Here is a 23,483-nt window from a genome sequence, read left to right as displayed (position 1 = left end):
ACACTGTGTTCTGTCCCTGGAAGTTGCTAGGAGAGCAGATCTTCAGTGTTGTCGCCACAGAACAGACACAGGAGTCATGGGGAGTGGTGCAGGTGGTAGCACCCCAGTGATCGCTATGGTGGTGATCGTCTTTGCCGACAGGCAAATGCATCAAACCAGCACACTCTGTACTTTAAACTTCCACAACGTTACATGTCAATCACATCTCAGTAGAACTGGGGGGAGTCGGGGGGACAGTAGGTGGGGTTCAGTGGGCATTGAGTTCTACATTATAAACAATGACCTGGCAATAATGGGCCAAAATCTGACTCCAGCCCATGAGCTTCAGATGAAGTTAAACCCCTCACCATCTATGGGCAATGTCACCTCCAGGGAGTCTCAGTGAGTCTGGCCCTGCACATGTTGTCCCTGACCTGCCTAGGCCCAGGCCCTGCACCCCCATAACCCCGGGGCAGCCTTCCTCCCTCTATACGAAACCTATCTGTTTCCTCACCTTCCTCAGGTCTCCTAGCCCCCTGGGGGGACACACTCAGGGCTGGTGGGGATGCCAGCTGCTATTCGGGCTGCGGGCTTGGGTGCCACCCCAGGAGAAGTGCGCAGCCCTGGTGCTGGGCGATGTTCCTCCTGTTCTGCCGGCTGCTCACCAGACAAGGGCCTGAGCCCCAAGTCCATCCTGAGTGACAGGCTGTAAACAGGACCTTGTCCCACCAGCTGACAGTCATACTCATCTCTGGTGTCTGTCCCTCCAGGGTCTGCAGGCTTTCCTGGTGTCCCTCACCTGGCAGTAACCTACCAACGACAAAGTCCTACCAGGGCCCACTGCCCACTGCCTCCCCTCAAACCTGCCCCTGTGACCTGGCCTCTCTGGGCTCCTTTCCTACTTAAGCCAAGTAACTGTCGTTGCTTTTTCCTGGTTTCCACTGACCTCAGGCTGTGTCCCCTGTCACTGAATCAGCCCCAGTGTCCCCACCAGACCAAGTATGGGAACCCACACAAACCCTCAGCCCATTCCCATGTGTTTCAGTTGACCATGAATTGAATGAATAAATGCACTGGACATTCACCTCATGTTGTCCGACATCAGTATTTGTAGGTGTCAGTTCATCTGCCTGACACTCACATTGAACAAAGACACTGCTCTGTCGTCCCCACCCCCACCTGCAAAACCACACTCACTCCCAAGTGCAGAAAGACACACACACCCACTAGGGTGTGTGCCCACAGAAAGAGAAGACCCTGAAGAACTGTCCCTCTGTCACTGCAGGGGACATCTCCCCGGGGGAGTCTGTGTTGCTATCAGACGCCTTAGCAGCCTGAATGCAGAGGCTGCTGAAGCCCAAGGGAACTTGAACTACAGAGTCAAGTCCCTGGGAGCCACAGAGACCCTGAGGAGAGTCTGCTTCCCCAGAGGGCTTTTCTCACTGCCTGGCACACTCATAGGGTGGGGTATGCTTTTCCACTCCGGGGTAAAACCAGAAGAATTAAGAGGGTTGGAGATTTTCATCTGAATCTCATAATAAAGGACAAACAGGCCTTGGTGGGCTGAGCACTGGTGACGCCATGGTGGGCAAAGCGTCCTCCATGCTGTGCCGTGCACATCCGGGAGGGTCAGCTCCAGGCCCAGGTGAAATGAATCAGGTTAGCCAGCTCATCTCTGCACCCACGCTTGCTCTGTCCCCAGGGTGTCCACCCTCACACACAAACTGAAGCTCACCCCAATCCCCCTGGGTCCCTATGGGGTCCTCTGCCTGGTGCTTCACAGACAGAGTCCCAGGTCACTCATGCCCTCACATCACTGAAGGGACAGGTCAAAGGGGAAATAATCGGCAACAGCTGAGCACGCAGTGGAGCCAGAGGCCCACATGCCCCACCTGGAGCCGCAGCAAACACGAAAGGGAACCCAACACCAAGGCCGAGACTCGGCACTTCCTCTGCTGCCACCATCACTCTGCTTCCAGGGTCCTGCACAGATCCCCGCGGGGGCCCTGACGGGGAATCTGGAATCTGGATTCTTTGTCCGCTTTCCAATATCCTTTCAAAGGAACAAACAAGAAAAGGCTACCATTATCCCTTTGCTGAGGTGGGAGATGGCCAGTGGTAAACAAATGAGAAAGAAAAGCAAAGTGTCCAGTGGGAGCAATGAAACACGTGATTCTCGCCCTTTGGTTGGGGAGGGATGGAGCCCAGAGGTCCTCCAGGGACAGTGATGCAGCAGCGGGGATGTAGGGAGCAGCCCCCAGGGGTTCCAGGGAGCAGACACACCCCACTACGGCTGCAACCCAGGCACTCCAGGGAACAGAGTGTTTGCCGATAAAAAGACAGGGATTAGCGGAGTAGGTTGAAACTCATGCCCCAAACATAGGCTGCTTCCAGAAAAAGCCTTTGAAATATTATGGCAGAAACAGGCTGAACATCAAAAAATGGGAAAAAATGGTGCAAATATTTGTCAGGCAAAAGGAAGAAGAAACAGCTGTATTCATAGAAAATGAATTAGACTTCAAAACAAAGAAAATTACCAGATGCAGAAAGTTGAACATTGTAGGATGGTAGAAAGGCCCCTCCACCCAGAAGACAAAGCAATCCTCAGTGTTTCCTCCAAAGCCAGAGAAGCACAATGTGTGCGCAGAAACTGAAACCAAAAGGAGATCAGACAAACCCATGACCGTGGTTAGAGACGGGTCTCCCTGCACAATCGACGGAACAGCCGCCTGGAAAACGAGCCGGGGTCTAGAAGGGTCCCTCACACCGTCACTCAACGGGGCTAACTGGTGTTTGTGGAAGCTGGAATTTACAGAAGACACATTTTTTTCAGGTGCACAAGGAACATGTGCCAGGATAGGCCTTGTCCTGGGCCTCAACACAAGCCTCGCCACATTTAGAAGAACTGAAATGCAGTGGGACGTGTCCTCGGACCACAGCCGCATCCAGGGAGGACTCAGGAGCCGCTCCTTCACCGACCATTGGCGGTCAGCAGAGCCGGGGCTCCCCGCACGTCCTTGGAGCCTGGGAGAAGGCCTGTTGATGGCTCCCCAGGGTCGAATTCTAAGTCTGCAAAGGGACTTCTCTGGGCCTGGAAGACACTCACGACACTGTCACTGAAGGATGGAGGAGTAAGGGGTAAGGGGACATTTTCCTTTTCCTTCTACTCATCAGTGAGACCAGCCTCCCTGTTGAGGAGAAGAGGTGACAATGTCCTCCACCCCACATGGGTCCCCTGGTTCCAACAACCCCTCACTCGTTTTCCACTTAGAGGACAGATGTCCTTGCTCAAGTAGGGACAGCTTCAGTCTCTGCTCACCCTTGGCCAGCCCCACCCACCATGTGGGTGCACTAACCCTGGGTGCATGATCAGTTAGCCCTGGTGCAATTTAGCCTCTTCGTGAGAATCCAGAGAGCCGCATCCTGTCAGGGACAGACACCTACCAGGTGTCTGTGCTGGGAGTCAGCCTCACTGAACACTGGCCAGCCCTCCAACCCACCCAGTCGGGTCCCTGCAACGCCTCAGACAGCCTCCTCCTCCGGCCACTCCCCACTCACAGAGATGGCAGGGAGTCCGGCTTTCTCTTCAACAGCACAGAGACTGCTCTCTCTCTCCCACAGGGGAGCCCCAGGGGCCAAGGAAGTGTAGATGGTGCACACCCAGCCACCCACGGCCCAGGGTCCCGACCAAACCCTAAGTCTTCAGCCCCCTCTGCCCCTCCAGGAACCTCTTGACATAAGACAGTGGGACATGTGGAAGTGAAACCAGAAGTCAGAGGTGGCTGGGGAGGAACTTTGGAACTTAGGAAACCCCATATCTCTTCTTTGTCTGTGCTCAGTTCGGGAAAACGAGGAAATAATACCCAGTACTGGGAAAGGAGTGTTGAAATCTCCAACTGTAAGTGTGGAGTGGTCTCTTTCCCCATTTGTTTGAGTCAGTGTTCCTTTCTTGTATTTGGGAGTTCTGTCCTTTTCTGAAGCTCTGTTACCTAGGAGGTACACTCAATCGTATTGTCTTGTGGATGCATTAACCTATTTGTCATTATGAAAGGTCCTTCTCTATCCCGGGTGCAAAGATGGTATCATTTGGCTCCTACTTTGGTTGACTTGAATACAGCCGCTGCAGGTGTCAAATGCTGAGCCTGTGTCTGGTTTCTCTTTCTGACAGTGTGTCTTTTTGGATTCTTGCCCTGTGACCTACCTTTGTCTCTACAAATAAAGTGGGATTTCCTTCACACAGCACACAGGTGGTCCCTGCTTCTCAGATCCAACCTGACTGTCTTATAATTGGGGCATTTAGATAACTTACACCTGATACTATTGATATCCTTGTGTTTAAATTCATTGTCTTGCTACTTGTCTCTGTTTGTCCCTTCTGTTCTTTTATTCCTGCCTTTTTTGGTGAATTATAAAATTTCACTTTATTTCGTCTACTGCTTTATTACCTACACCTCATGTCATTTTCCCAGTGATTGCTCCGTGATTGACAGTACGCACCTTTAACCTACATTCTACCTCCAGTGAACAGTCCATCACAGCACAAGTCCTGTGAGATCTCTGCAACATTCTACCATTGCTTCCTCCCTCCCCATTTATGCATTATTGTTGTCATACCTTTACAGTTACATAAAATATAACCTCAACTATATGTTGTTTTTGTTTTGCTTTTAAGATTCACTTGCCTTTTGCAGAGATTTTTCAGTGATAAAAAGAATCTTTTCTGCATACCCACCAACTTGCTGTTTTTGGTCTCGGTCCTCTGTGGAGGTGCTAGTTGTCTCGGTTTTCACTTTCTGCACCCCTGACCCGTCCTCTGGGTCAGCCCTGAGCAGCCTTCGTTCAACATCTGGAAATGGTATGTTTATAAAAGAAGTCTTAGCAAACTTAAAAACACCAAGTATCTTTTCTGAGCACAATAGTATGAAATTAAAATCACTAACAGGAAGAAAACTGAAAAACTCACAAAAACAAGGAAACGAAACAACACACTCCTGAATGATCAGAGGAATTTTTTTTTAAAAATTGAAATAAAAATGGTAACAACATACAACCTCCCGCAGGAGCAACTCTACGATGGAAGGTTATAACAATAAAGGCCTACACTAAGAAAGAAGAAATATCTCAAATAAACAACTTAACTTTACATCAAGGAGCCAAAAAAAAAACTAAGCCCAAAATTAGCAGAGGAAAGAAATGCAGATCAGAAAGACAATAGAAAAGATGAACAAAACTAAGATCTCTTTGTTTGAAAAGATAAACAAAATGCATGAAACTTTAGCTCGACCAGTTTTTGTTTAAAAAGAGGAAAGGCCCAAATAGATGAAATCGTAAATGAAAGAGGAGATGTTACAACTGATACCACAAAAATACAGAGGATCGCAGAGACTGCTATGAACAACCACGGGCCAATGAATGGAGAAACTAGAAGAAACAGATAAAATTCCTAGAACCACTCAACCTACCAAGACTGAATCATAAATAAACAAAAAATCTGAGCAGACCGATAATGAGGAAGGAGATTGAAGATGGAATCAAAATTCTTCCAACAAAGCAAAACTCATACCACATGGTTCTACAAATGAATTCTACCAAACATTTGAAGAACAATTAAAACCTATCCTTCTCAAAATGGTCCAAAAATTGAAGAGGAAGGAACACTTGCAAACTCATTTTGTGAGGCCAGACTAACCCTGATATCAAAACAAGACAAAGGTGCTACATGAGGAGAAAACTACAGGCTAATCTCCCTGATGAATATCAATGCAAAAATACTCAACAAAATACTAGAAAACTGAACTCTACAGCCATTAAAGGATCATATGCCACAGGCAAGTGGATGTAAGTTAGTTGTGCCTCCTTTTATAGGTATAAGTGTGGACCTTCCTGTGGTGGATGTCCTTGCTAGACAGGACCAGGATTTCAAGGTCTGGGAGGTTGTTAATAAATATGGGGGGTTGGGGGGATGGGTATTGATTTTTGGAAGGAGAATTATGCCACTCATCTATGCATTCATTGGTTGAACCTTGTATGTGCCATTACCAGGGATCGAACCCACATCCTTGGCACAGCAGGAAGATGCTCTAACCAACTGAGCTGCCCCACCAGGGCAAAATACAATCTTGCTAAATGGTAAACTGTACCACAGTACTTCACATGCACCGCTGTAAGCAGCATGGCCTTGACAGGAACCTAACGAGTGCAGTCAACTGCAAAGCAGAAACCAATGTGTCATTGACGAAATAGTGGGCTTAAAATCGATGCCTTCAGCCTCCCTGTGGGGAGACAGAGTCTGGATGCGAATCTCCATCTCCTTCAGTTGCTGCAAGTAAATAAAACGGCCTTGTGACAACCAGGCTTGGTCCTTGAAAGAACACCCTAAGCGGCGAACACCTTGAGTTCAGGAACATCATGAAGTTTCAGCCACAAAAGTATCAAGGCCAAGAGACACACAAAGATTCAGGATGTGAGAGTTGTTACTCGTGAGCTCATAATAGGCTAAGACAGGGGTCACAAAGCCAGTTTACTGCTGCAGACCGCAAGCTTTCTTGTACTTGCAACAAAGGAAGGAAACACTATAGTGCAGTTACCCAAAATGGCCCCTTTTATGATGAGCCCGGCCTTGCAGCCAGACTCTTGTCAAGGCCACAGTTTGCTTGTTGCTCCTTGCTATGTGACCCTAAATTGGAGACAAAGGAGGGTGTGAATGTCAAAAACCACAACTTATTTCCAACACAGGGGCCTCTAACTTTACCTGCTGTGCTTGGCGCCCAGATGAGGCGGGGCTCAAGGTCACTGCTGCAGGAGCTGCCAGGCTACGTGTTGTCCTGGGCACTGGGTTCTGCACTGGGCCCGCTCTTTCCCACAGAAACTCTCAGACACAGTATGTCCAGTGACCGTGGTCACTCACCGGGCAGTTGTACGTGGAAGACCCAGGGAGGAGCCCCTACCAGAGTGACCTCTGGGTCTCCAGCTCCAAGCAACAAGCAAGTCACCCACCTCAAGCGCCAGGAGCAGCCGCCCAGAGCACGGGGCCACAGGGGCAAGGTCGTATGCCCATTTCAAACACGGTCCCTGGAAAATGAGGGGAGAACAAGGCTGGACGAAAGCTGCACGACAGGAGGCGCCCCACAAACACCTCTTCTCGGCCAACATCACAGACTGTGAGAGAGAAACAACTGAAGAGCCCACGAAAGAAACGAAAGCAGAGAAGCCACTGGAACAACGAGCCGCAGCCAGCAAGCCGCTGGAAAAGCCGGTGGGAGCACATTCACAAAGAGGCAGCTTTCTGCCTGCCACTGGAGATTTTGGATTGAGGCTTTTAAATAGTGATTGGAAACGAGTTGGATGCTAGAAATAAGCACAAATATATCTTCTCATTAAACCCAGTGGAGCGCCCTGAATGTCCTTCAGTGCACACTTAATGTTCGTCTCTAATTTATCCAGTATTCCGAATATATGGGAAATGTTCAATATTACCATATTACCATGGTAATATTACCAATATTACCATGGGAAGAGGGGGATTAAGGTGTTTTTGTTGTTGTTTTTGTTTTTAACCAAAGCTGGACGGTCTAAAAGAGAGATGTTGTTTTGATCCACTAAGGGACAGGATCTCATGTACCTAAACAAAAGTGCCTTAAAATTAAGAGAAACAAAAGGGAAGAGCTGAGAGAGGAGAGTGATGGAAAGGAGGGAGGACGTCTGTGCGCTGATCCTCATAATGTGCAGCATCTCCAGTGACGTCTCTAAAACTAAAAGAAAACACCGAATATGAATCATTGGGCATAAGTACCAGTTTAAAAGCCCAGGAACAACGCTGCATGCTGGGCTGCAGAGCCCAGGCTGAGGCAGAAACGTGCCCGATTGCCCAGGAAGGAGGGGACAGGAAAGGCCGAGGCCAGAGGACTGGGAGCTCCTTCCTAGAAGCAGAGGGAGCGCTCTGACCTCTTCCCCCCTGCGCGACCTCGGTTTGGACCGAACGTCACCAGGTCGTCAGGGAGAAGGAGACACTCAGCTGACAGGTGACTGACGGATGTCAAATTGAGGGCCTGGGACACGTTGGATATTGGACTATAATTTAATAAACGTTATATACAAATCCCAGATATCTGTACTTATATGTGGTACATCCTTCTCACGATATGCACTTCTATTTATCAGGTGTCATGTTCAATTTGCTACTACTTTGTTGAGGATTTTCATGTCTACATTCATAAAGGATATCGGTCTGTAGTTTTCTTTTCCGTAACACCCTTGAATGACACCCACCTCATAGAATGAACTGTGAATTCCTCCTCTCCTATGTGAGGTATTGGTGTTAATTCTTCTTTAAATGTTTGGTAGAATTTTTTAAATACTAATTTAACCTCCCTACATCTTAACAGGGAATTTCAGACTTTATTTCTGCATGAGTCACTTTCAGTCCTTTGTGTCCCAGTAGGAATCTAACCTATAGCATTGAAAAGCAAAAGACGACAAGAAAGTGTGGCTTTCTGCGTGGTGAGCTGATGGCCTGCAGCTGTGACGCTGTCACCACCCACCTTAGCTTTTGAGCAGAGCCAGGCTTTTCCTGGCAGAGCCTGGTGGAGCCCCTTGTGCAGGCCAGATGCACAACTCTGCCTTTGCCCCACAATTCTCTGGGTCGTCATCAGCTTTGTCAGGGCTGAGCGACTCTTTGTCCAACACAACTGTCTCTTCTCTTTCCAAATGTCAGCTCCGCAGGAAGGTCCAAGGCTCCCTCTGTCCTGCTCTGCTTCCACCCCTGTCTGGAGTGGCAGACACTGCTCTGCCCCCCACCCACAATAAACCTCTTGCATGCCTCAAGCTTTCTCAGCAAGTGCTTCTCGAAGGAACTAACACAACAGTATTGTCGTCCCCACCCCAAGACTAGTCCTAAAGGATGGTGGCGATTTGCTACCTGGGAGAAGATGCCCATACGTACCCAACCACACCAGCTCCCACGTCGCCTGCTCAGCCATGGGTAGCACCCTGGGTGAGCTACCTGCCTTTAAACAGGAGGGAAGTTCCAGGAAAAGGCACAATCGCCTCGAGACCTTGCTCCTCTGATGTTCCTGGTTCTAATTTACGTTACACTTGTTCATCCTCGCTACAGAGAAGTGCCCAGAGTGACAGTCCTGAGCTGCTGGATGCCTAGTAAAGTGGCTGTCACCTGTAATCCAATGGTGCCAGGCACCAAAGATGCAAAAATTTGCATCTTTGCAAATTTTTTTTGCAAAGTAGAGTTGACGAATCTACTGGCTCTCCAAAGAGGCACCCTCTTCAAGACAGAAAACTAAATCAGGAGGACATGCATTCCTAATACAGCTCATCTTTATTATTTCACTCAACTGAGCATGCTGACTCATACATTCTCCAGAATTTGCAATATGAAGTGTTACGCAAGGTACAAAAGTTTTAATGGTCATAGCTGGTGCTCTACTAAATGGCTTAATCTTGAAGGTAAGCTGACACTTTCAAAAACCAAAGGACACAGATTCCATCCCCAAAGCATATATGAAGTGGTTAATATTGGAGCTGTCTGGCCCTTCAGCTGCTGGGAGAACATCCCATAGTTCCCATCTCACACAGCGCCCCCAGCAGGCAGCTCTCAGCTGTATCTGCTCACAGCTGAGTAGGACATCACCCACCACCTGGGACGGAGAGGCAGCCAGAAGTGCGGAGGCGACACAAGAAGGAGGCTGGACCACTGGCACCACACCTGCCTCCGCCGGCCCCCAGACATGGGACACCAAAGCCACTAGAGCGTTAGCTGTTACCATGCGAGTCCTCTGAGTTTTAACCTGATGCCGAGCCCTCTAAAGGAGAGAGACACAACAGTGAAAAGGAGTTTTCAATACATTTTGCTAGAAGAAATTTAGACTTATACTTAGAATCTTAAAACTGCCAGCTGGGCTAACCTTGGCAGTTTTACTGCGCTTCTGAGTTTTGTTCTAGTCTGTTCACTCCATGTGATGACCTCACAGTAAAGTGTGTTCAGACCTCCCAGAGTCATCTTCACGTCCTCAGGGACAACAAAGAGGGGGTGACTGCATCCCTGTGCACTCAGCATTGAAAAGGAGACAGCACGAGGAACAGCCACCTCAGGAGGGAAGGGCAGCTCAGGGGCCAGCAGACCCGGCAGGCAGCCGGTCACCCAGGGAGCCCAGCTCCTCCTCCTGCCACACCCAGGGCTTAGCTGGTCATTGTCTTGTGCTCCCGTACCTGGAAGCCCTGGTTCCTGGGTAGCCATGTGTGTTGTGGCCACAGGCTGGCCTTGACCTTCACCTTGGCCTTGGTCCTGGTGTCTGTCCTGACTCCAATCTACCTACACAAGGAAGAGGAGCCTGGTGACTTGATTCAGACTGAATACCAGCCTCACCTCTGAAGCCTTCCCCTTCCTTATTTCTCCTTGCTCCTTTCTAATCCCTACTGCCTGCCCCAGCCTGACAGTGCATTTACCTACAGAGAGCTGACGCATCACATGGTAAGAGGCACTGACCCTCAGCCCCCGACATCAGGAACCTTCTTCCCACCCACCAGCCCTCCCCTCCCCCACCCTCACCCCCCACCCTGAGCAGGCCACTAACTAGGAGACCAAAGGTATTTCACCCAGCTTTCACCACCAGTCTTTAAACTCCTTACAGTTCGAATGGCTATTTGAAGATCCAGAAACCTTTGGAGTTTTTTCGTTGTTGTTCCCTACGTAAAACAAAATCCAAGCCCTCTTTATGGTTACCTATCAGCTCACTGGCCATTTTCAAAAGGACTGCCACTTGGTCTTCCCTGGCCTGGCCAGTTTCATTGTTGTTAAAAGCACAGACTCGCCCCACCCCACACTTTCTAATGATCCCATTCACAGCTCTGTCATCTGTGTTGGCACAGTAATAGGTAATGGCCTCGTCCCCCAGGTCTTCCTTCCGGGTGAAAAGCACAATCATGCATTTCGTGACATCCTTTCCAAAGTGGGTCTCCAGCATCTTCACCACCTCCTCGTCCTCGTGAATGACCCGTCCCAGCTGCAGCACCAGGACCAGAACCGTATTCCCTCCACTGGTGGGCATGTAGGGGCGGACCATCTCCAGCTGGGATGGATCACGGGACATCGGGCAGAGCCCGGGAGTGTCCACCACCACGATGTCCCACTCAGCCCCTTTCCTCTTGCCCTTCTGGCATGTCTTGGTGACCGGCTGGGCTTGCAGCCGAGAGAGGAAGATGGACCTCCCGAGGATGGTGTTCCCAGTGGCACTCTTCCCGGTCCCGCTCCGCCCCACCAGGACGATGGTCAGGGCCTCTGTTGGAGGAAAGCAGGAGAGAGCCATGACCCTGAGTGGATTCAGGTCCCCCCTTCAAAGCCCTGCCACACACTGCTGCCAAGGATGCTCCAGGGTATCAGGGCCACCTCCCACCTGGCAGGGCCAGCCCCAAGCACAGGGATGGCTTCTTCCAGACACACACAAGCTACAAGCAGGACTCAGACCACAGTCCCTGCCCAGTGCTCACCCACGGACATGCTACTGCTCCTCCCTCTCCATCTGCTCTGTTTTCTAGCACCTTCCTTGACTCCCTGGCACCGTGTGTGTGCTCTGTTAGTCTTCACCAACTCACGTGGGTCTAGTCTACTCACCTCATCTCTGTCTTCTGTTCCTGCTGTGACTGAGTGTCCCCACTGCCCACTCATGCTGACTGTAGCACAGTCTCCGGGATGTAGTTGAGAAACTACTTCACAGCATTACCTTTGGTCAAAAAGCGACCACTTGTACCATCTCCAGGTGAACAGTGATAAAAGTCACTTCTCACTACAACCACTTTCAACTTAACTGGCCTTTCATTGGCATCCAAAAGCACCTCGTGGTTCTAGTGACAGTGCCCACTGGCACTGTCCTGTGTGCTGTGAAAACGTGGATAGTAAAGGGCCATACAATGTGTGTCCTGGTCGTGTCTCTCTGACTTTGCCTGGAGAGCCCACATGCGCTTTTTGAAAGAGCATAGAAACTGCTCTCTGACTCGGCTTACCTTCCTTTCCGAAGCTGCAGGGCTGGTCTCCGTTCTGCTCTGCCATGTCCACAAGCCTCTGCAGCAGCTCGTCCACCTGGCTCTGCTCCTCCTCTCCTGTGGCCCTGTAGTTGAAGACGCTGGATCGGCCCCCACATTTCTGGATGAGCTCACGGAGGTCTGCATTGCTCTTCAAAAACGTCTCTACTTCCTGACCCCCTAGATCTTCTTTCCTGGTGAGGAGAACGGCCATGTACTTGGTGACTTCATCTGCAAAACTGCTTTGGACAGTGTCCAGCAGCTTCTTATCTCTCGCAGCAAAGGAGCCCAGGGGGGTCACCAGCAGGAAGGCGTGGGGGCCCTCCGGGGTTTGTTTCCGAAGATCTGATATCAGTTCCTCTGAAAATGACAAGTCTGGACCATCAATGATCATAATTTTCCTCTTTCTCCACATTCTGCTCTCAGACTCAAACTTCGTGGTTACTGGGAGGTCGCTGAACTTGGTCTCGAAGACGTGCCTCCCCACCAGGCTGTTTCCGGCTGTACTTTTCCCAACACCACGCTTCCCAATGAGCAGGACCTTTAGTTCTGACGGCCTGTGGTTCATCTCAGATGCCTCGGCCAACGGCAACCGCTGCCCTGGGCCTGTGGGATGAAAGGACAGATTCTGAGTCTCCTCTTGTAGCTAGGCACAGGGATGGGGGCGGTGTGGTGGTTTCTCTTCCCTTTCAATGTTTATACAGAATGGTGTCAGTGCTGAGACCCTTGCAACCCTTGTCCTGGTCAGAAGCTGCCCGCTCACACGAAAGCCACGGAAGGGGCTGGGAACAGATTCACAGCTCCGTCAAGGGCTTGAGATGGCCCAGGAAGATGAACTTGGCCTTCACTGACCTTGTTCCTTATGCTTCCTCTCATTTTGCAACCAAAGGTAAGTACTGGCCATGCAGTCCCTGGGGTGAGCCAGGACCAGGGAGAATGTGTGTTTACAATGACCCTGAGTGATAGACTCAGTAAATACAATACAACTCAGAGCTTAAAGACAAATAGCAACCTACAGATATGCAACTCGGCTGAATCTCCAGAACATGCTAAGTAAAAGAAGCTGGATGCAAAACTACATGCTATATGAGCACACTATACGAAGTTCAAGAACAGACCTGATTACCGAATGCTGGTAGGAGTCTGGAGAGCTGATGGAAATGTTCCACAACTCTTCTAGGGGAGTCTAACCTGTGGCCCACAGGCCACATGGGGCCCAGGGTGGCTATGAATGTGGCCCATCACAACACCATAAATTTACTTAACACATTATGAGATGTTTTTGTGATGTTGTGTAGCAATGTATTTAATGTGTGGTGGCCCAAAACAACTCTTCTTCTTCCAGTGTAGCCCAGAGATGCTAAAAGGCTGGACACCTTCCAGATGGCTGTGCAAGTGTGTAGGTGTGTACAAAGGCCCTGAGTATATACTTAAGATTTGTGCATTTTACTCTATGTAAATTCTACCTCAACAAGTTGCGGTAAAAACCTGTGCCCCAAAACTGTCTCTCCATATGTGCCCTGTTTGCACCACTTCTCCTGTGACCCAAGGTCAATGCCAAAACTACATACTGAGAAATGGCAGTGTCAGCAACCCCAAGGATAGTCACTGGGTCTGCGTCACCCAATGCACCATGTGGACTGGCCCTCCAGACCTTATCTGCACAGCAAGTCTGGGAGGGGGGTGAACATGGCATTTAAAGAAAGCAGCCGAACTCTGGCTGGTGTGGCTCAGTGAATTGAACACCAGTCTGTGAACCAAAGGGTCGCCGGTTCAATTCCCAGTCAGGGCACATGCCTGGGTTGTGGGCTAGGTCCCCAGCAGGGGACACACCAGAGGCAACCTCGCACTGATGTTTCTCTCCCTTTCTTTCTCCCTCCCTTCCCCTCTCTCTAAAAATAAATGAAATCTTTAAAATAATACAGATATGAGCTTAACATTTTTTAAAGATCATCTTACCATGTGGATCGTCCACCTTCTGCAATGTGCCTTCTTTCACACAGCCCTAGAAAATGAGGAGGACAGATGATGAATGCAGATCTCAAATCTTCTCTTCGGTGCACGTCACTCCAGTTGAAGTGTAAGCTCCCCAGAAGCAAAAGCTTGCATTCCTTGGCTATGAATACATTTTTCATTCAAGTTTTTCAGTCACAGAAACCAGGGGTGTCCAACCTTTTCATGTCCCTGGGCTACACTGAAGAAGAGTTGTCTTGGGTCACACATTAAATACACAAACACTGACTAACACTGATGAGCAAAAAAAAAGGTCTGTACCTAATTTTCGTGAGCTCCACCACCACAGATAAGCAAAAAAGTCCTCACATAATAACCCTGATTATGCAGCGGCCCTTTTGATAATCTTTTAAAATCACTGAGCAAGTCCCAAGTTTTTGATCACTAATATGGAAAATGTACATATCTAAGCAATAGAATGTCATTGTTTTTTAATATGTTATTATTACAGTACAACAAAAGAGGACAACATAAAACCAGCAGGATGCTTGACACTGTATTTGAGAAACTAGAGCATCAGTATCTGGTTTGATAGAAGTGGTTGCAATTCTCAGGAAGCTCTCAGGGTGCTCATAGATATTTTGGTTCTAATTTTACAATTACTGTGTTTCATTCTTGAAAACAGTTGCTCACAAACATACATGCTGCCAAATAGTAATGACGGGAATAAGGCATGATCGGGCACACATGCACTCAAATAGCGTGAGCAAACATACATTTATTTTATGTGACATTTGTGACACATGATCACGAGAAAATCTCACAATGTTTTAAGTAAATGTACAATGTTGTGTTGGGCCGCATTCACAGCCATCCTGGGCCACATGCAGCCCTTGGGCCATGGGTTGGACACCCTTGCCAGGAACTGTCACTCTAGCTGTTGTGTGTGAAGTGGATAGGAGTGTAAGAATGAATGAGGGGAAAGTCGTCAGCAGACTATTTGTACACCAGTATAGGGGAGAGAAGAGGCTGGCTGGGACCAGGTGATGGCCATGGGCATGGAGCCAAGCAGCTGGGTTCCAGGTGCATGATCACACAGACTTGAGGATGTCTCAGACAGCAGGTACTGGCTTGGGGGAATCACAGCCACCTCCCAGGTTTGGGTTGGAAGAGCGTGGTGAGCAGCACAACCATTCACCGAGTTGAGAGGAAAACAGAAGTCTCTGATTTAAGAGGGAAAACTAGCCCTGGCTAGCGTGGCTTAGTAGATTGAGTACTGGCCTGAGAACCAAAAGGTTGCTGGTTTGATTCCTGGTCAGGGCACATGCCTGGATTGTGGGCCAGGTCCCCAGCTGGCAACCCATCAATATTTCTCTCACACATTGATGTTTCCCTCCTTCCCTTCCTGTCTCTCTAAAAATAAATAAGACTTAAAAAAACAAGAGGGGGAAACCAGAAGTTTAGACAGGTGAAGTCTGAGGTCCTATAAGAGAACCCAGTGGAGATGTCAAGTAGCAATTGGATAAAGGACTCAGAACTCAGAGGAGAGACTGGACTAGAACGACTAATTTGGAAACTGTTGGCAATAGATGGAGCTCAAAGCTGTGCAATGTGGCATCACCAGAAGACAGACTAGAACCAAGCCAGGTGGATGCCAACTTTTAGAGCTCATTATAGGAGGACTCGGCTACTTCCAGAGTGGCCAGAAGGGGACAGGGGGCAGGGAGGCTGAGGGGACAAGAAGAAGACAGTCCTACTGAAGCCAGGGGTGTCTAATGAGTCATTTGTAGCCAGAAATATGAGGAGTAAAGTCCAACAAGGACACTGATGTATCCATTAATTTACCAATAAATGATTTGTCCAAAGGCTAATATTCCAAGTGACCTCCCATTTGGTGCCTCATCATATCAGATTACGGATAAATAGCCCCTGAAATAAAACCTGTGAAACTGTTTCCTTGTCTGGGCCCAGCTTCTTCCCACCAGCTCTAACCACAGGGAGACCCTGGGAGACCTTAACGGGAATTCTCACCTGGAATCCGCCGCCTTCGTTTCTGCAGTTCACGTGATAGGGTCCTCCGTTCGCCTCCACCAAATGCTTCACCAGGTCGAGGAGCCTCGTCACCTGGATGGCCTGCTCGGCCTCCCCCACCTTGTTGTTGAAAGCACAGTATCGGTTTCCATGGGTTTCAACCAACTCTCGGTCCGAGCTGTTTTGGTCAAGGTAATCCTGCATGGAGACATTCCCCAGATCGTCCTTCCTAGTGAAGATGATAATGGTGTGCCTCCTGGCTCCCTCTCCAAACACCTTCCTGATGCCCTCGATGGCCTGTCTGTCCTCCTCCGTGCAGTAGCCAATGGGGATCACCAGAAGCAGGGCATGGAGGCTGGGGGCTGAGAGCTCCAGGCAGCATTTCACGTTGCGTCGCTTGTCTTCGGCACAAGCTGCGGAGGAGAAGAGGTCGGGGGTGTCGATGACCACCACCTTCTCGCCCATCACGTCCCCACTCTCTCTCTGGCATGTTTCTGTCACCATCCGTGCACTGAATTTGGACACAAACACATCTCTGCCCAGAATGGTGTTTCCTGTGGCGCTTTTCCCTGCACCCTTCTTCCCTAGAAGGAGAAGCCTCAGTTCCCCCGGGGAGCAGCCCTGCTCCTGCTCAGAAGCTTCCTCTGGATACAGACTCCTGCTGCACCTGTGGGGACAAAGGACAGCACGTCGGGGTTCCACTGACAAGCCCGGTGAACAGAGGAACTGCAAGAAAGAGTGTGTGCTCTCTCTCTAGCTCTCTTTTTTTTAACTCTCACACAAGGACATTTTTTTCATTGCTTTTTTTATTTGAGAGAGAGAGAAGGGAAAGAGAAAAACATGGATGTGAGAGAGAAACATCAACTAGTTGCCTCCCATAGGCGCCCTGACCAGGGGTTGAACCCACAACCTAGGCATGTGCCTTGACCTGGAATCAAACCTACAGCCTTTCAGTTTATACGACGATGCTCCAACCAACCGAGCCACGCTGGCCAGGGCAAAGTGCATTCTCTTTTTGACTCAAGTTTTTCCCCTGAGGATTTAGGCTACTGAAGTGCTAGACTCAGACTCGACTGGAACAAGAAACGCTGTTTGCCAGGATTGTGCTCATTTGTGAAATAAGCCCATACTGGTAGAATGTCACTGTGGACTCACTAAACCAACAACCCTCTTCTCTACTCACCTTACCCCCATTTCCATGCTGGGAGAAATCTAGACACTCTCCGTGACAGAATAATACCCCCGCACCCAAACACCGGGTGTCCATGTGCAAATCCCAGAATCTGTGACTTCATCACCTTTAGTAGTAAAAGGGACTTCACTAATGTGATTGGTCTCCTCTGATGGACAGAGAATCTCGGATCAGCTAGCTGGGTTCCACATAAGTATATCATGAGAGGCCTTAAAAAGGGAGGCAGGGAAGTTGGAGTAAGAGAAAGGAGTGTGAGAGCAGAGCTCTGGGGGGTTGGAGAGGGAGAGATTTGAAAAGGCTACTCTGCTGGCTTTGGTGATGGAGGTCGACTCTACAAGCTGGAAAAGCCAAGGACACGGGTTCCTCCATGGAGCCCCCAGAAGGATCACAGTCCTGTTCTTCAACTCCGTGTTAGGAATTCTGACCCCCAGAACTGTAAAATAATAAATTCGGGGAGGGTTTTCATGACTACATTGTGGTGATGCGTTACAGCAACACCAGGAAACGCATATGCTCTATCTCCCAGCCAATCTTCCAAACAGGAGTGTCCATGCGACCCACATCTAGTTGGTGACAGTTGAGGGGACATTTCCTTGGGCCTTCTATAAATACTGTTGTGCTCTTGATGCTAGGGACAGACTTCAGCGAGAGCTCCAGTTGTCATGCCTCCTCCCTTTCTTTTTGCATGGAATTTAAATGTGATGTCTGGAATTGCAGAGGCCATCATGGGGCAATGAGGTAACAAATAAGATAACAAAAAGTCAGGTGTGAGCCATTCAAGCCAAAGGAGGGCAGAGCAGAAGATAACAGGATCTCTGATGACATCACTGAGCTACCCTGGAGCCACCTCTCTGTCAAAGAAACACCTACTATTCTTACAATTTAAGCTGTTGCTACTCCAAATTCGAGTCACCAATTAGCAATACTGCCAGCAGCTGGGCTCCTGTAAGAACTGCAGAATCGCAGACCTCTCCCAGACCTGCTGAATCAGTATCAGTAACTCAACAACTTCCAGGTGGTTCCCATGAACAGCAAGTTTGAGAGTCGTTTTCCTTTGGTTAAAAATCAGCATTCTTAACTAAGTCAGAACCTCCGAAGAGTCCAGTGTCCCAGCACCGTCCCACTGAACAGTCCCTCCGTCAGATGCCAAGCACCCACGTGTCCCTGAGTCTGTCCCCAACTTCTCTGTTGTGCCCGTCGGACTCTTGGTCTCTTCCTGAGCCACAGTGTTTTCATCACTGAAACCAATGTGACTTCATCAGAATGACCTTAAAGTCGGTCTCATTTACCCAATCAAGTGGGTGCCAACCCCTTGCTGTTGTTCAAAAATGTCTCACTACTCTTCCCTTGCTGTTGTTCAAAATTCTCTCGCTTGTCTTGGCTTTCTAATCTCCTAGAGGGCTTTTAAAATCAGTTGCCACTTCCTTGAGGAAATCCTGATGAAATTTTGAGTGCCATTGATTGAATTTATGCGTAGTTTGAGAAGAACTGGCATCTTCCCACTGTTGCTGTTTCCTGCACTCTCCTTGTTGATCAGTTTTCAATATGTTCTAATCCCAGCTCTTACTTCTGCTGGACCATAAAGTAAGAGAAGTGATTATCAAATTCAAAAATGTATCGGGAGACTGGCTACCTTGTTATCGATTTCCAGCGTCACTGCACTGTGGGCAGAGAACATTTGTGTAAAATCTGTATTTGTCATTGGCTGAGATTTACTTCTCGGCCCAATAAAGTTTTTATAAATGTTTCATGTGGGCTTGAGGAGAATGTGTAGCCTGTAATTGTGGGTGCTTTTCCCAGTCGGGAACCCCACCTTGTGCCTGCCACCTTAGCTCCAGATCCCCAGAATGTCAGCCTGCCCTTCCCTGAATCCCCCTCCCCCTGCCCGCCTGGAACATTCCTTCCCACTCTTCACCACACCACTTAAACGTCACCTCCATGCCAAGCCTTTCCTGATTTTTCCAGATTGAACTGATCATCGGCTCTTTTCTGGACTTTGGTCTTCCTGCTTCCAACCTTCTCCCAGAGTCTCAAACAAAGGGCAGATGATACCACTCATCAGTCCAAAGTCCCTAAGGGCTTCCCAGGCTTTGTAGTAGTCCAAGACCCCACCCAATCCGGGCTCTGGATGCCTCCCTGGCCTCCTCCCCCACCCCTTCTCCGCCTTGCTTCATCACATCAGCCTCCCTGCTGTTCCCCAAACATGCGACCTTGGGGCTTTGTGCTGGTTGTTCATCTGACCTCGAACATTCTCCCCGCCAGACTTGTGTGAGGCAGGTTCACTTGCGATAGGTCCCTGCCGTATCACCCCGGTGGCACAAGAGGCTTTCAGTCACACTCTATTTAAGAGCACCCTGAACCCCCACACCCACCAGCATGCCCCACCCCCAGCACCCATTGCTGCCACCTTTCCCATTGTGTGTTAACTTGCCTCTCATTTCTGTGCCACCCTGCCCGTACAGGGTAAGTTCCATGAAAATGGAGACTCGCCTGTTTTGTTCAGCCCCGTACCTACCACATAAAGAAGGTGCCTGACCAGCACTTGCTCGGGACTGAGCATGTGGTGTCTGACTTGAAGGACAAAGAAATGCAGCTGAAGAAAGTGGGGAATGAGAAAGGCCCTTTTCTGTGTTGTCAGTTGATAGCTCATACCTTTTAGAGAGCAGTGTCTTATAAAGCACGTGATTGTCTAACCACTATGCCATCCACCTGAAACTAATAGAAAAATAAGGCTGCACGAAAACTGTAATGGAAATAAAAAGAATAATATATTAAGAAGGACTAAAAAAACACACACATGGACCAATGGAACAGAACAGAGAGCCCAGAAATAATCCCAAGCCTCTATGGTCAGTTAATATTTGACAAAGGAGGAAGCAACATAAAATGGAGTAAAAATAGCCTCTTCAACAAATGGTGTTGGGAGAACTGCACAGCTACATGCAAAAAAATGAAAGTCAAGCACCAACTTACACCATATACAAAAATAAATTCAAGGTGGATAAAAGACTAAAATATAAAACGTGACACCATTAAAGTCCTAGAGGAGAACGTAGGTAGGAAAATCTCAGATATTTCACGCAGAAACGTTTTACTGATATGTCTCCTAGAGCATGGGACATAAAGGAAAGAACAAACAAATGGGACTTCATCAAAATAAAAGCTTCTGCACAGCTAAAGAAACCAGTATCAAAATAAAAAGAGAACCAACTGTATGGGAAAACATATTTGCCAATGATACCTCAGACAAGGGTTTAATCTCCAAAATATATAAATAACTTACACAACTCCAATCTAAGAAGACAAGGAATCCAATTAAAAAATAGGCAAAGGACTTAAACAGACACTTCTCCAAGGAGGACACACAGAAAATCCAAAGACACATGAAACAATGTTCAATATCAGTAGCTATCAGAGAGAAGCAAATTAAAACCACAATGAGATACCACTTCACACCAGTCAGAATGGCCATCATAAACAAAGCAACAAACAACAAATGTTAGAGAGGTTGTGGAGAAAAGGGGTCCCTAGTGCACTGTAGGTGGGACTGCAGACTGGTACAACCACTATGGAAAACAGTATGGAACTTCCTCAGAAAACTAAAAATGGATCTGCCTTTTGACCCAGCAATTCCACTGCTGGGACTCTATCCTAAGAATACTAAAACACGAATTCAAAAGAACCTATGCATCCCAATGTTCATAGCAGCACAATTTACAATAGCTATGTGCTGGAAGCAACCTAGGTGCCCATCAGTAAATGAATGGATCAAAAAACTATGGTACATTTACACAATGGAATTCTGTGCAGCAGAAAGAAAGAAGGAGCTCCTACCCTTTGCAACAGCGTGGATGGAGCTGGAGAGCATTATGCTAAGCAAAACAAGCCAGGCAGTGAAAGACAAATACCATATGATCTCACCTTTAGCAGGAATCTAAACAACAAAACGAAGAAGCAAGCAAATATAACCAAAGACATTGAAATAGAGGACAGGCTGACAGTGACCACAGAGGAGAGTAGAGGGAATTTCAGGGGACATTTCCCAATTTAACAAACTTAAAGGACACATGGTCAAAAACTAGGGGAAGGGTTGTAATGGGAGGGAAGTGGGGAGGGGTTGGAGGTGGGGGCTGAACTGGGAGTAAAAAACAGAAAACTGTATTTGAATAATGATTAAAAATAAAATTAAAAAAAAGAAATAGAAAAAAATGGGCAAAGGACTTAAACAGACACTTCTCCAAGGAGGACATACAGAAAATCCAAACACACATGAAAAGATGTTCAATATCACTAGCTATCAGAGAGATGCAAATTAAAACCACAATGAGATACCACTTCACACCAGTCAGAATGGCCATCACAAACAAAGCAACAAACAACAAGTGTTGGAGAGGTTGTGGAGAAAAGGGAACCCTAGTGCACTGTTGGTGGGACTGCAGACTGGTGCAACCACTGTGGAAAGCAGTATGGAACTTCCTCAGAAAACTAAAAATGGATCTGCCTTTTGACCCAGCAATTCCACTGCTGGGACTCTATCCTAAGAACACTAAAACACCAATACAAAAGACCCTTTGCACCGCGATGTTCATAGCAGCACAATTTACAATAGCTAGATGCTGGAAGCAACCTAGATGCCCATCAGTAAATGAATGGATCAAAAAGCTATGGTACATTTACACAATGGAATTCTATGCAGCAGAGAGAAAGAAGGAGCTCCTACCCTTTGCAACAGCGTGGATGGAGCTGGAGAGCATTATGCTAAGCGAAACAAGCCAGGCAGTGAGAGACAAATACCATATGATCTCACCTTAACAGGAACCTAAACAACAAAACAAACAAACAAGCAAAATATAACCAAAGACACTGAAATAGAGAACAGGCTGACGGTGACCGGAGGGGAGAGAAGAGGGAATTTCAGGGGACAATGGGAAGGGTTTACAGGAACAAATTTAGAGGACACATGGACAAAAACTAGGGGAAGGGTGGTAATGGGAGGGAAGTGGGGAGGGGTGGGGGGGCTGGACTGGGAGTAAAAAAGGAGAAAACTGTATTTGAACAATGATTAAAATAAAATTTTTAAAAAAAAGAAAAAAAGACTAAAAAGATATTCTAAGGAGTCCAAAGGAGGGCACTTGACCAGTTGGACTATTTTTGTTTAGTAAAGGCCAGCATAAAATGCAACCATTTCATTTCATTATTCTTGCTGGGAACACTTCTGTGCGGCAGAGAAAGGATGTGCGAGAAAGGAACCCATGCCACTGTCAAACACCTTGAGTGTGCCTCTGCCTACCTTCTCAGGCTTTAAGATACAGTGATTTGAGTATAAAAGCTTCATGGCCCCAAAAAACAAGACACCAAACTACAGGCAACGGCCTGCCACAGGGAGAAACCTCCCTGGAAGGAAGGAGACAGAAGAGGCTGGAAGGGCAAAGTGCTGACCCTCCTTCAAGAATTCCTACTGGGAAGGGCCCACACCAGGCAGAAGTGAGGACACATTCACCAAGGCCAGATACTCTTCTGTAATTTTCTTTTAAAATTTTTTAGTCCTTACCTGAGGATATGTTTTACTATTATTACTACTATTATTGATTTTGCAGAGAGGAAAGAAGAGAGAAACATTGATGTGATTGAGAAACATTCATCAGTCGCCCTCTGCACGTGCCACAACCAGCATCAAACCCACAACCTAGGTATGTGCCCTGACTGGGGACTGAAGCTGCAACATTGTGGTGCAAGGGACGATGCTCCAGCCAAGCCAGCAACCCCACCTGGGCTCATCTCTGGTACCTTCTGGACATCTCTTACATGACTCAGGAGGCATAGCCCACATCAGCCTAAAACTCACACCTCAGAACTGTAACTGCAGGAGGAAGAGACTTCTTCATAGCCTAAGTCCAATCACTGTTGGGAGTCTTCTAAGAGCATCCTCTCACTCTGACACTGCCATAGAAAGACACCCTTAGACGAACTCCTTCCTGTCCTTCATCTCCACCATAACGCTGTTTCTATTTCCTGTCTGCTTTCTAATTTTCTCTCAACTGCCCTTAGTATAAAACTCCATAAGAGTGAGACCTTGCCTATCTTGCTCTGTGTCCCTAGACCCTGATACGGTATGTGGCCCCAGTACAGGGTGGGGCAAAAGTTGGTTTACACTTGTGCAAGTGGAAAATAATATAATAGTTAATAATGACATAAGAATAAACTCTGGATAACAAGCAGACTTCCAGCCAAGACAGAGGCATAGGTAGACATACTATGCCTCCTCACACAACCAAAAGGACAACAAATTTAAAAACAA

At 48.0% G+C, this 23,483-nt stretch overlaps 1 protein-coding gene and 1 long non-coding RNA gene across 2 annotated transcripts in view; one reads left to right on the top strand and one right to left on the bottom strand.

Annotated features, from left to right (window-relative positions):
* The window catches only part of LOC114507421 (GTPase IMAP family member 8), a 772,814-nt gene that overhangs the window by 726,924 nt on the left and 22,407 nt on the right, over positions 1–23,483 (bottom strand). The window contains 4 exon segments of the mRNA XM_036011021.1: positions 10,715–11,269; positions 11,992–12,615; positions 13,969–14,014; positions 15,994–16,660. Of these exon segments, the coding sequence (XP_035866914.1) occupies positions 10,715–11,269; positions 11,992–12,615; positions 13,969–14,014; positions 15,994–16,660 (1,892 nt within the window).
* On the top strand, positions 554–19,572 carry LOC118497224. Its single transcript, XR_004899756.1, has 3 exons — positions 554–978; positions 1,210–1,212; positions 19,561–19,572. It is a non-coding gene; the product is annotated as an uncharacterized LOC118497224 (long non-coding RNA).

Source organism: Phyllostomus discolor, chromosome 10, assembly GCF_004126475.2.
Source record: "Phyllostomus discolor isolate MPI-MPIP mPhyDis1 chromosome 10, mPhyDis1.pri.v3, whole genome shotgun sequence".
Lineage (NCBI taxonomy): Eukaryota > Metazoa > Chordata > Mammalia > Chiroptera > Phyllostomidae > Phyllostomus > Phyllostomus discolor.
Note: the sequence above shows the minus strand (reverse complement) of the source record. Positions and strands in the feature narration are given on the sequence as shown.